This window comes from Doryrhamphus excisus, linkage group LG7 (assembly GCF_037039965.1).
Source record: "Doryrhamphus excisus strain RoL-2023G ecotype Guam linkage group LG7, RoL_Dexc_Guam_v1.1, whole genome shotgun sequence".
Lineage (NCBI taxonomy): Eukaryota > Metazoa > Chordata > Actinopteri > Syngnathiformes > Syngnathidae > Doryrhamphus > Doryrhamphus excisus.
In genome coordinates, this window is record NC_136363.1 from 14,341,481 (window position 1) to 14,354,283 (window position 12,803).

The window sequence follows — 12,803 nt, forward strand, 5'->3', positions numbered from 1 at the left end:
GGATGAATGAATGATGGATGATTGGATGGTTGGATGGATGGATGATGGATGAAGTATGGATGAATGATGGATGGATGGTTGGATGGATGCATGATGGTTGGATGATGGATGGATGGTGGGATGGATGGTGGGATGGATGGATGAGGGATGATGGATGGTTGGATTGATGATGGCTGAATGGATGGATGGATGAATGATGGATGGATGGTTGGACGGATGGATGAATGGATGATAGTTGGATGGATGGATGAATGAATCATGGATGATTGGATGGATGGATGGATGGATGGATGGATGGATGGATGATGAATGGATGAATGAATGATGGATGGATGAATGATGGAGGGAGGGTGGGATGATGGATAGATGGTTGGATTGATGTTGGATGGATGAATAATGGATGGATGATGAATGGATGAATGAATGATGGCTGGATGATGGATGGATGGACGATGGATGAAGTATGGATGAATGATAGATATAATATTTCAACTTTATGGTTGTGTTTTTCCCACTTTTGCTGGGTATAATTTTCATTTTTTAAATTGTATTTTCAGAATGTGCCATTGGCCAATAAACGCAAGTGGCCCCCGGATCCCACTTTGGACACCCCTGGATTAGAAGGTAGGCTAAGGACACACTTCCTTTTCGAAGGTTCCATCTTCCGCAACTGTCCAAGGAGAAACGTTCCAGCTCAACAAGTGGCTTTGGCCCCGCCCCCAGCCTGTGACATCACGTGGGCATTGGGTGACAGACATGAGCCTGCCTGCCTGCCGCTGCCTCCTGATTGGTTGCTGCGAACAATAGCGGACAAACAGGTTCCAACGACTGCGGTGCGTTCAGGGAGCGATGGTGTGTGTTTTCAAGTCATAGCTTGTTCACGAAAGGGGGGTGGGGGGTGAGGTGAGGACGTGGTAGGTCAAAGAAAAAAAGAAACCATTCCTTTCGGCTTTTATTAATCCCAATGTTGCAACAGGAAGTCATCACAAAGTAGCAAGGTGTGCACGAGGAACATCCCGATGCAGTCATTTCCCAGTTTTGATGAGCGTGCGTTTCCAAATCACGTGACCTCTTTATTACGCAAAGACAGTAAACACGATCTTCAGCTCCAGTTTGTAAACAATAAATACTTTCCCACTGGAGATCAGTGCACGTACAGGTCTGATATAACACACGCACACGCACGCACAATTTGAAGCCTGCTGACGAAGCAAATCACATCTTCATAAAAGTAAAACGTCAAATATGTTGCCAGGTTTTCTCCCTCCGAAAGTCAAAGTATGTCGCCGCCCACAGCGAGTCCGGTCTTGTCCTGAAACATCCCCACTGAGCACGAACCCCACCCCCCGCCCCCCACTCCCCTTTCAAAACAAACACCGGCTGCGGGTCACCTTAGCAACGTTCCATGTCGCTCACTGCTGCCCCCGCAGGCGCCAAGTGGAAGGACAGGAAAGAGGTGAGCTCGTGGTGGCGACGACCTTGATAGAACTTTTATTGTTATCATTCACTAACGATAACCTCTTTAACGACAAGAGCATACAAATATTTCAAATTCATTCTGCTTAGACTCCGCCCACCACGGTATCACTGAGTGTGTGTGTGTGTCCTTGGGTTTCCAGACAGACAAAGTCCATCATGGCGACAGTGGATTGGACTTCCTTCCCGGCGTCTTGACATTTTTGCAGTTTTCCTCAGGGGAAGTGGTGGGCGGGGCCTACGAGCGGTCAGGTGATGAAGGCACAGACAAAGATCAGATGATTGACAGCCAAGAAGAGTTCAGCCGTGAAGCTGAGTTCGAGATCCGCGGTTCAGTCGAGTCTGATGTTTTCCTAGGAAACCAGCTGGATCTGAGGTGGGGGGATGGGAATGGTGTTGGTGGGGTGGCGGGGGGAGGGGGGCGGGTTATTTGGGTTGTTTGGCCCGGTACCTCCTGAGGACGCAACACCATGTCATTCGTCAGCAGTCATTCCCAAACCGTGTCATGTGACTTACCCGCACCATCGAGCTCACTAGTATGGCGACTCCACCCTGAGGACACACACACACACAGTCAGTGGGAGGGGCATGCAGGGAGGACTTTGTGTGTGTGTGTGTGAGTGTGCACGAGGGCAACATGTTGCAAGACGCCACGGCAGCACAAGAATGAGGAGAATTCGGTCGGAGATAATTCCCGGCGTGCGTGTCATCCAATAAAAAACAAGCTGCTTCTTGTGAAGCTTCCAGACGCCAAGACCAGGCGGGCGTGCTAACGGCAGGAAGTGGGCCACAGGGTGGCGCTCAGCAAACACACACGAGTGGAGTACTCACGGAACTTTCTGTCTGCAGTACATGATGACGGCGATGGCCACGCCCAAAGCGGCCAGGATGCCGATGACGATTCCGGCGATGGCGCCGTCCGACAGGCCTTCGTCCAGCGCGCCCTCCTCTGCAGGGACATCACAGGAAGTGAGAGGTATAAGTCGGAAGCCCCTCCCACGGTGCGTCTCACCTTTGACGGACAGGTTGTGCGTGTATGTGGCAGTCTTTCCTGTGACGGCGTTGTACGCCTGGCACATGTACGCTCCCGTGTTCTTGTACACAGCCTCGCCGATGACGTACGTGGCCGCTTTGACCTCTGTCAGCGTGCCGTTGAACTTCCACGTGAAGCTGGGGGCGGGGACGGAGGAAGCCGAGCACACAAGCTTCACGGCATCTCGCACCTCAACCGCATTGTCACCGCTCACCATCACTGCCTCGGGCCCGACTGCAAACAGGAAGTGACGTCAGTGATGCCACCCTGCTCCTCAACACACCAGCATGGCTCAACGACCTCAGCTAATGCTAAGGAAGTTAGCAGTCCCGCAGGCCAGAACACTCACAGTTGACCACCATCCTGTACGAAGCCCTCAGGACGCTGACTGCATTGGCGAGCCGACACTCGTACTCGCCGTTGTCCTCCTTCTGCAGCGGCGAGATGCTCACCCAGCTGCTGTCGGCCGCGAGCGTCACACGCCCGCCAGCCAACAGCGGCTTCCCGTCCTTCTGCCACGTCCCACTCGTCACTGCGCCCTTCGTCACCTGGCAACTGAGGTTGGCTGTGCCGTTTCCCACCATGAGCACGGCACTCGGGCCGCTCATCTTCACGCCCGACAGGGGCTCTGTGAGGAGAACAAGGAAGTCATTAAAAAGAACTTGGACGCTCTTTGAGGTGTTGCAAAGAAAGCAGGGGTCATAAAGAGGAAGTAGGGGTATCTTATAGAGGAAGTAAGGGTCATAAAGAGGAAGTATGAGTATGTTAAGGAGGAAGTAAGGGTCATAAATAGGAAATAGGGGTATCTTATAGAGGAAGTAGGGGTCATAAAGAGGAAATAGGGGTATCTTATAGAGGAAGTATAGATCATAAAAAGGAAGTAGGGGTATCTTATAGCCAAAGTAAAGATCATAAAGAGGAAGTAGGGGTATATTAAAAGGGAAGTAAGGATCATAAAAAGGAAGTAGGGGTATCTTAAGGAGGAAGTAAGGGTCATAAAGAGGAAGTAGGGGTATCTTAAGGAGGAAGTAAGGGTCATAAAGAGGAAGTAGGGGTATCTTAAGGAGGAAGTAAGGGTCATAAAGAGGAAGTAGTGGTATTTTAAGGAGGAAGTAAAGGTAATAAAGAGGAAGTAGGGGTATTTTAAAGAGGAAGTAAGGGTCATAAAGAGAAAGTAGGGGTATCTTATAGAGGAAGTAAGGATCATAAAGAGGAAGTAGGGGTATCTTAAAGGGGAAGTAAGGATCATAAAGAGGAAGTAGGGGTATCTTAAAGGGGAAGTAAGGATCATAAAGAGGAAGTGGGGGTCATAAAGAAGAAGTAAGGATCATAAAAAGGAAGTAGGGGTATCTTAAGGAGGAAGTAGGGGTCATAAAGAGGAAGTAGGGGTATCTTAAGGAGGAAGTAAGGGTAATAAAGAGGAAGTAGGGGTATTTTAAAGAGGAAGTAAGGGTCATAAAGAGGAAGTAGGGGTATCTTAAGGAGGAAGTAAGGGTCATAAAGAGGAAGTAGGGGTATCTTAAAGAGGAAGTAAGGGTCATAAAGAGGAAGTAGGGGCCATAAAGACAAAGTAGAGGAATGACAAAAGAAGCAGGGGTGTCTTAAAGAGGAAGTAGGGGTCCCATAAAGGAAGCAGGAGTGTCTTAAAGAGGAAGTAGGGGTCCCATAAAGGAAGCAGGGGTGTCTAAAGAGGAAATTGGGGGTCCCGTAAAGGAAGTATGGGTGCTGTGATGAAACATGAAGAAGCAGAAAGCAAAGGAGTGAATGTAAGCCCATCCCCCAGTGACCCCCCCCAACCACCACCACCCCCCCATACTCGTCCAGCAGGTTTGTCAAAGAAATGTAAGGAAACGTACAAGAAGCGCCACACCTGCAAAGTGCGTGTGTGTCCACTGACTCATGTCCTACAGCGGTCACATGACCAAGCTTGCGTCAAACAAAACAGGCGGCCTAACTCACCCATCACGGCGAAGGAAACGGCGCGGGAGGTGACCTGGCGCTGCGTCTTGGCGTTGGTGGCTTTGCACGTGTACGTCGACATGCGCTGCCACTGCGGGTGCTTCTGCACGATCTTTAGCGGCATGACGGGTTCCCCGAACTCCATCGCGGTCTGGTTCTGGTACCACGTGAAGGTGGCGGGAGGGCTGGACCGCGTCGCACACGTCAGGTTAAAGTCGGAGCCGGCTCGTACGAACTGTGGCACGTCTTTCGGCAAGAGGGTGATCTCGTCTGGGCCGTCTGAAGATGACGATGATGTCACGTGATGGCCAGGTCAGCGGTCATGTGACATCAGGACGGCATTGTGAGGAAGTCAGACGGTTTAATGAATAACGGCAGCGTACACACGTTGTGTGTGCTCAGCACTGTGGCTCCGTGGAGGCGTGGCCAAAGTGCTGCGATAGCGACACTCGATAACAACACCCAAACGTGTACCGCCACCACTCACGTGCACGCTCTTATACGCCATGGTACCTTGGCATCATGCTACTGCAGTCAGCTGCTAGCATTGTTAGCCTAGCAACATGCTGACCTAGCATCTTAGCTTAGCAGCCTGCTAATGCAACCCAATGAAAAAGGACAAGTAACCCTGTCCTAAAGTGGAAGTGGGGGTCTCCTAAAGGAAGTTGGGATTTTAAAGAGGAAGTAGGGGGCATGAAGAGGAAATAGGGGTGCCGTATGGGAAGTAGGGGGCATAAAGAGGAAATAGAAAACAGGGCTGTCGTAAAGGAAGTAGGAGTCAAAAAGAGGAAATAGGGGTGTTATTGAGGAAGTAGGGGTCATAAAGAGGAAGTGGGGTGTCATAAAAGAAGTAGATATTTTTAAGAGGAAGTAGGGGTCATAAAAGGGATGTAGAGGCGTCATAAAGGAAGTAGATATCTTTAAGAGGAAGTGGGGTCATAAAGGGGAAGTCGAGGTGTCATAAAGGAAGTAGATATCTTTAAGAAGAAGTAGGGGTTATAAAGGGGAAGTAGAGGTGTCGTAAAGGAAGCAGAGATTGTAGAGAGGAAGTAGGGGTCATAGGGAGGAAATAGGGAACGAGTGCCGTAAAGGAAGTAGGAGTCAAAAAGAGGAAGTAGAGTTGTTATAAAGGAAGCAGACATTGTAGAAAGGAAGTAGGGGTCATAAAGAGGAAGTAGATGTGCCATAAAGGAAGCAGACATTGTAGAAAGGAAGTAGGGGTCATAAAGAGGAAATGGGGTGCTGTAAAGAAAATGGGGTATCAAAAAGAGGAAGTAGCAGGACCGTAAAGGAAGTAAGAATCTTAAAGGGGAAGTAGGGCTGCCATAAAGAGAAAGTAGGAATGCCATAAGAGGAAGTAGGTGTGTCAAAAGGAGGAAGTGGGACGGGGGATCCTAAAGAGGAAGTCGAGGTCACAAAGAGGAAGCAGGTGTAGGAACATGCTAACGCTGCTAGCTACTAGCATTGCTAGCTTAGCATCATGCTAATGCAGGTAGCTCCTATCACACTAGCTTAGCTACATGCTACTGCATCTAGCTGTCCGCATGTTACCTTAGCAACATAATAACAGATAGCTTAGCAACACGCTAATGCTGCTAGCCACTTGTTGCCTTAGAATCATGCATTAGCATTGTTAGCTTATGAGCCTGCTAAAGCAGCGAGGGTGCAGCACTCACAGTTGACAATGAGGTCAAAGGGGGCGCTCTTCTCTGTCTCCAGCTTGTTAGCAGCCACGCAGTAGATGGGGCCAACCAGGTCGGTGCGGAGAACGTCATTGATGGTCAGCTGGCTGGACGCGTCACTCTGTGACGGCAAAGACAAAGCGTCTCAGCAGAGGCGGACAATGACACCAAGGTCGTCCAAGGATACACTGACGTCTTTGATCAGCAGGCGCTTGCCGTCGGCCGCGATGTGCGCGGTCTTGTTGAGCCAGGAGAACTTGAGGAAGGAGCCTTTGGCGGAGCAGGTCAGGACCAACGTGCTGTTGTGCTCCACCGCCTCCTGGAGGTTGGAGCTGATGACCACGCTGGACACGGGCTCTGCATCCATCATGTGACCGTCATCACCATCATCATCATCATGGACATTTACATTTACAAACAAACAAGGAGGTGGAGCCTGCGCTTCTCCGTCCATGAAATGATGCAAGCGTCGCCTGCAGGAATTCTAGGAAAACCGTTGAGGACTGCTTTTCATTTGTGTGTAAAAGTGCAGAAGGAGCGCAGCCACGCCCTGCGCGTGCACGTTGGTTTGTGGAATGTTGTCCTCCTGAGTGCCAACGCAAACAAGAGCTTCCCGTCCCATGACTTTTGTCTAACGGCCCCCCACGCCAAGGAAAGTAGTCCCGGAGCAACGCGCGTATCGATCGACCGATCGGGAAAGTGAACTTACAAGAAGGGAGGGGCGGGGCGCGGGCGCGGGCGTGCACTCACCGAGGACGCGCAGCTCGATGTTGTCTGTCTGCGTCTGGCCCTCCTCGGTCACGATGGTGACGCCGTAGTTCCCGCTGTCGGCCTTCGTGAGCGCGCTCAGGTGCAGGGAGCCGTTTAGCGGGTCCACCTCCGCGCGGCCAAGGTAGGGTTGGTTCACGTGGAGAGCGGAACGGCTCAAGGTGGCGACGTTAACCTGCTCGCCCCCGTTGTTGACGTTCCAGATGATGAAGGAGTAGTACGCGGGCCGGTCCAGCAGGGTTCTTAGCGTCACGTTCCTACCCACGATGGCGTCCACTGGGCCAGGCGGCAAAATGTCCCGCGCCGCGCAACATCCTGGGGAGGGAAGACGAGGGTTCACACCGGTCTCACCTGCGCGCTGCCGGAATCGAGGTGTGTGCCGGGACCGGGACCCGGACCCAGATGTTGTTCTAAAGTGAGTTCTTACCCAAGAAGCAGAGCAGAAAGGCAACCAGCGACATCGTCCTCCGAGCTCAGCCCAAAATGCAGCACTACCTGCTCCCTTGGCGGGACACACCCAGACTAGGTGATCGTGGTGTGTCGTTCGCGAACGATACGGCTGGTAAAGTCGACTCCTGCGCCATAGCCTGCCATTTCTTCATGATGGACTGAAGCAGGCGTTGGGAGTGTTCTTTTGTCTTCGTGTCGCAATAGTAGCAGAAATGAACCGCGACTGTTTGTGATATGACCACACACTCGGGGTCACGTGACCGACATTCACGTCATGTCCCTCAACTGTTCCATCTCTGCCGAATGAGCTCATCTTGAATGCTTGAATGTTCATGCAAACACTTATTTTTATGATACACGATTTACTTTTCATTCATGGACAGCAGCTGTTTTGTTTTAAATTATTATCCAAAAACCACGATTGAATCGGTCTATCTGAGACAGGTTTTTGTATTTTATAATTTTTTTTCATCGCAATCTATTCCATGATGCATAAAAATAATAATATAGTTGTACTTTATTATTATCAATAGCAAGCAGCAAAGAAGCCGAAAGAGTCGATTCTTTGTAGGATCCGAGCCAAAATAAGCGAGTCTCTTCAAAGAACCGAAATTCTCATCACTACTACGCGAGCACAAATGCGCATGCGCACTCTAAGTCACTCATTCGCTTCCAGCGGTTCATTCACAAGTTCTCTCATTGAGGGTAATGCAGTAAGTACACTGAATCAAAAGTACACGAGGTATCGAAGTAGCAAGTATCATTCCGTGGTACTGCTGCCGTCCAGCAGGCACGTGGAGGAATGCCAGTATATAATCATAAAAAGCCTCATGTTGTCAAGTGGAGGTGAGCGACGCTGAGCACCAGGCGGCGCCACTGAGTCCAAACGAGTACAAGGCGGCGGTGAAGAAGTTCGGTTCCCATCTGATGTCACGATCCAGCAGCGGGGCTTGGCCGTCTCTTAAAGTCCTCTCATGACTGTGATACATGAATGCAAAACATAGAAATGTTTAAATGCATGTTTGATACAGTTCAAGAAGATGACCGAATAGCACATTTAGCCTTACATTATTTTGTTTTATTATATTTTTTCATTTTATTTATACATATATAGGTATTAATATATATAGATTTTGTATATATACATATATATCCATATTATTATTATATTTGTGCAGGCCACACAGCTAGGATACCGGTGTTCGATTCTGCCCTCCGCCATCTTTGTGTGGAGTTTGCATGTTCTCCCCGTGCATGCGTGGGTTTTCTCCGGGTACTCCGGTTTCCTCCCCCATTCCAAAAATATGCTAGGTTAATTGGCCACATAGGTATGAATGTGAGTGTGAATGGTTGTTTGTCTATATATGCCCTGTGATTGGCTGGCCACCAGTCCAGAGTGGACCTCTTGCCTGAAGACAGCTGGAATAGGCTACCGTGACCCTTGTGAGGATAAGGGGTAAAATAATTAATGAATGAGTATTTTTATCACGTGTAAGGGTTATATTGTGGAAAATCGAGGTGTGCTTTTGATGGAGCGCAACGGTGTTGCGGTACTTTTCCGTTTTCGAAGCCAGCCATTCAAACAATGACAAAACATGCCTGCCGGCTGTCAGCACCTCCAGGCAGCCTCACACTGGCATCGGACCGCCCCCGAAGATGGAGACTCTGAGGAGGTTTGTCAGCGAGTGGCCGACGGCGGCCGTGGACAACATCCTGGGGCTGTTCGGGGGACACCAGCAGAAGATGGAGCTGCAGCGGAGACAGTTGGACGGCCTGAAGGGTGAGGCGGTCCAGTGGGAGCACCCTGCTGAAGGTCAGCCACTTGTCATTAGCAGTGTAGAGGTGTGTCCTTAAATTGCATTTGACTTACATCCACATGAACACCATGGAAACTCTCACCAAGAAAAGAAATGAACAGCAGCTAGTGTATAGCCACCAAGTAAGGTTAGCTTATTTGATCATATACATTCCATAATGTGGTGTACATGAAGGAAGGGTGGGAAAACCTTAACACGCGGGCCACAATGAGGTACAATATTTTGCAGAGGGGCCGTCTATGACATACTTGCTCACGGAGCAACAAAACCAACACACAACACATCCACAACAAGTTAACGCATCAGCGCTAAACATAACATATAACTTAAAATGTTATTTACTAATGCCCTCATGCTGGGTAGTTCAGCTGCAACAACAATATCAACTATGAACAATAAAAGGTTGGATATGAAGAGTATGCTAACGCCACCTTGTTCACTTCCCTGCATGACGACTTCCTCAACATATTTTACATATCATATTGTTGGAAGAATTGTACATAAAGTTATTCTATTTTTACTATATTCTTATGACCTATTTTTACTATATTCTTATGACCTATTTTCTTATGACCTACAAACATTTCATATCACTCACGTAGCAAAAGTAAGATTAATGCTGTGTCGCTTGCACATTTGGTGTACCTCATGATTAGAGAAAAACAGAATGTTCTTTCAGCAGATAGTTTTTATCACACTCTTGTGAAGAGGAAATAGCTGCACGGGTCAGAAGTAGATGTGACCTCAAAGAGTGTGTGTGTGTGTGAGTGTCTCCAGAAGATCACATGCCAAGGAGGAGATACCCACACACTATGGATAACATGCTGTACAAAAGAACCGGTTTCAACTGGAATAGTTAAACCCCCCTTCCCCTTATCAGTTGAAATCTCGTGTAACTAGGGTGTTCCTAACTGAATAAAAGGCACGAAGAATGGGGACTGTTTCAGAGTTGGTAGGAGGATTATAACTGTGCAGTCTCAATCACTCTCCTTGCAAGTAAAAAGAAACTCAACTCTCTCTTTGTACAGGCAGTGTTTTACAAGCGTCGGGGTTTTTAAACCTGACATTTATTTTGGTCCTTCGAGCCGGATTCCAAGACACCTGACGATCCCAGCAGGCAAGCGAGATCCAGGCAAGACTGTGGCCACAGCATTAAGACACTTTCCGGGACTGGTCCCTCTCTTGCGGGCTGGGATCCGAAGGTTGAAGGAAATCCAGAGACGCAGAGATTGTGAGTACAAATTTTGTTTAAAAGGAATGAAAGTGAGAAAAGTAAAATAGAAGAAGAAGAGAAAAAGTAAAATAGAGAAAAAGTAAAAAAGAAGAAGAAGACAAACCCTGACAATTCTAGACTCTATCAGGTCAGACAGTTAAATTCCGTTGGCGGCGTAGACCCCCCTAGTTGAAACAGACTAGTTAAACTCTATGTAGGATGGCGGAGTCCTCTGTGCTGAGAAAAAGACGTGCAAAGTGTGAAAGTGTGAATGTATGAATGAAAATACAATTACCACTAGGTAACTGTGTTTTATACCAAACCAACAAGAAACAAATGGTGAGCCTTTGTGGATGCTTCTCTTCCACCTGAAAAGGTTGAAGAGAATTTTACCACAAAAGGTTGTTGATCTCCATCTTGTTGAAAATAACCCCAGTGTTAGAACACGACAGGTGTTAAGAACCACTGGGTCCAAATTTAGTTCAAAATGGGGAAGGGACAAAGTAAAGAAAAACAAAAAGCCCTTGAAGAACTCTTGAAGCAAAGAGGATAGTCTAGCAGTAGACCCCCTATATTATTGGATAAAATAGCACAAATTCAACGGAAAATTATCCACAGCATGTATTAGGGAGTTACAACAAAACATAAAAAAGAAATGTAAGCAAAACGAGAAGAAAATGAAAAAGGAAGGTTATGAGCAGACACAAGTCTGGATGAAAATAGCAGGACAGCGAGAGGAAGGTGAAAGAAGGGCAAGGCAGGAAAGAGAAGAGAAAAAGCAGAATGAAAAAGAAAGTGCGTTGTTTGGTCTTGTGGAAGGTCAGGTTATGAGGGGCTTGGTAAGTCAGGATAAGAATAAAGATAGACAGATGGTACGTATAACATGGAAAGTGTGTGATGGACAGAGTTGGGATAATATTGTGAGAAAAAGGAACAAGAAAGTGCAGCAGGAGAAGGAAAGACAGCAGAAAGAAAAAGAAAGTCAAGAGAAAGAAAAACCCGTAATGTTTCATAGGAAGGAAGATAATGAATATTCAGGTGCACATAACGTGTTGAGGCAACAATTGGAACAGCCAGTGGGAGCATCAGCACCAAATGAAGAATTAGGAGAGCAACCCCCGCAGTGTACACCTCAAATGACAGACGTAGGATTAGCGAAAGGAGCAGCACCTGTCATAATTAGACCCAAAACAGAGCATCGTCCCAAGATAAAACAATACCCTCTAAAACCAGATGCAATGGCAGGAATAAAGCCAGTGATTGAAGATCTAAAGAAGGCAGGTGTACTAATAGAATGTGCTGACTCCCCAGTAAACACACCAATATTTCCTGTGAAAAAGGCACCTCCATCAACAGGGTGGAGGATGGTTCAGGACTTGATAGCAGTAAACAACGCAGTAATCCAAAGATCTCCGTGTGTTGCAGATCCACACACGCTGCTAAATTTGCGAAATCCAAAAGCTAAATTCTTCACAGTGATAGAGTGATAAGTAGTGATAAGTAATGCATTCTTCTCAGTACCAGTACACAAGGACAGCCAATATTGGTTTGCATTTACTTTCAAAGGAAAAAGATACACCTATACCAGATTACCTCAAGGGTATTGTGAAAGTCCCACAATTTACTCTCAAGTGATTAATTCAAGTCTGTCTACCTTCGAGCCTCCAAGAAAAAGCCAGCTACTTACGTAGTATGTGGATGACATAGTATTAGTAGCATCTGAGACACAGGAAGACTGTGAAGCAGACACTATAGCCTTACTAAAACATCTAGCTGCAGAAGGCCATAAAGTAAGCAAAAATAAACTACAATTCTGTCAAGAAAAGGTCAAATATCTAGGACATCGGCTGAGTGCAGGAGGAAGAACTATATTAGAAGAAAGAAAAAACGCCATATTGCAAGCACCTAAACCAGGGGTGTCAAAGTCAAATGGACGGAGGGCCAAATAAAACATTTGGCCACAAGCCGAGGGCCGGACTGTCCAATCTTCATTAAAACCAAGATTTAACCTACTGAAAACATAACAAATATATTACAATATGATTGGATAAATAAAGCAATATTTTCTTATGACTCTGTCAGTTATTTTTAATTTCAGCAGGCACAAAATACAAATGTCCTTTATATAACATAACATTTATGTTATGAGTTTTTTTTCGACTGGGCTTTTCTGAACAGACTCTGTCGAGATTTGAGGCCTGGTTTTAATTCCTCGACCTTCTGTAGCCTTTGTTCCATGTCCAGAATCTTGTTTTTGTCTGTGTGTTTTGTTTCATGATGCCGTCTCATATTATATTCTTTCATCACCGCCACACTTTCTCCACATAGAAGACACACAGGTTTTCCAGCTACCTCCGTGAACATGTACTCCAACTCCCACCTTGTTTGAAAGCCCCTGTTTTCAC

The 12,803-nt window shown here is 47.2% G+C and overlaps 1 protein-coding gene across 1 annotated transcript; it reads right to left on the reverse strand.

The window, feature by feature from the left end:
• Positions 1–939: 939 nt before the first annotated feature.
• LOC131101557 (cell adhesion molecule CEACAM20) lies at positions 940–7,508 on the reverse strand. Its single transcript, XM_058046832.2, has 10 exons — positions 7,346–7,508; positions 6,901–7,233; positions 6,344–6,507; positions 6,145–6,271; positions 4,469–4,747; positions 2,859–3,137; positions 2,489–2,743; positions 2,308–2,425; positions 1,993–2,028; positions 940–1,930 (listed from the first exon to the last, which is right to left on the reverse strand). Exons 1-9 carry the CDS (start codon positions 7,377–7,379, stop codon positions 2,010–2,012), a joined length of 1,608 nt encoding a protein of 535 aa, XP_057902815.2. The 5' UTR covers positions 7,380–7,508; the 3' UTR covers positions 940–1,930; positions 1,993–2,009.
• Between the last annotated feature and the right edge of the window lie 5,295 nt (positions 7,509–12,803).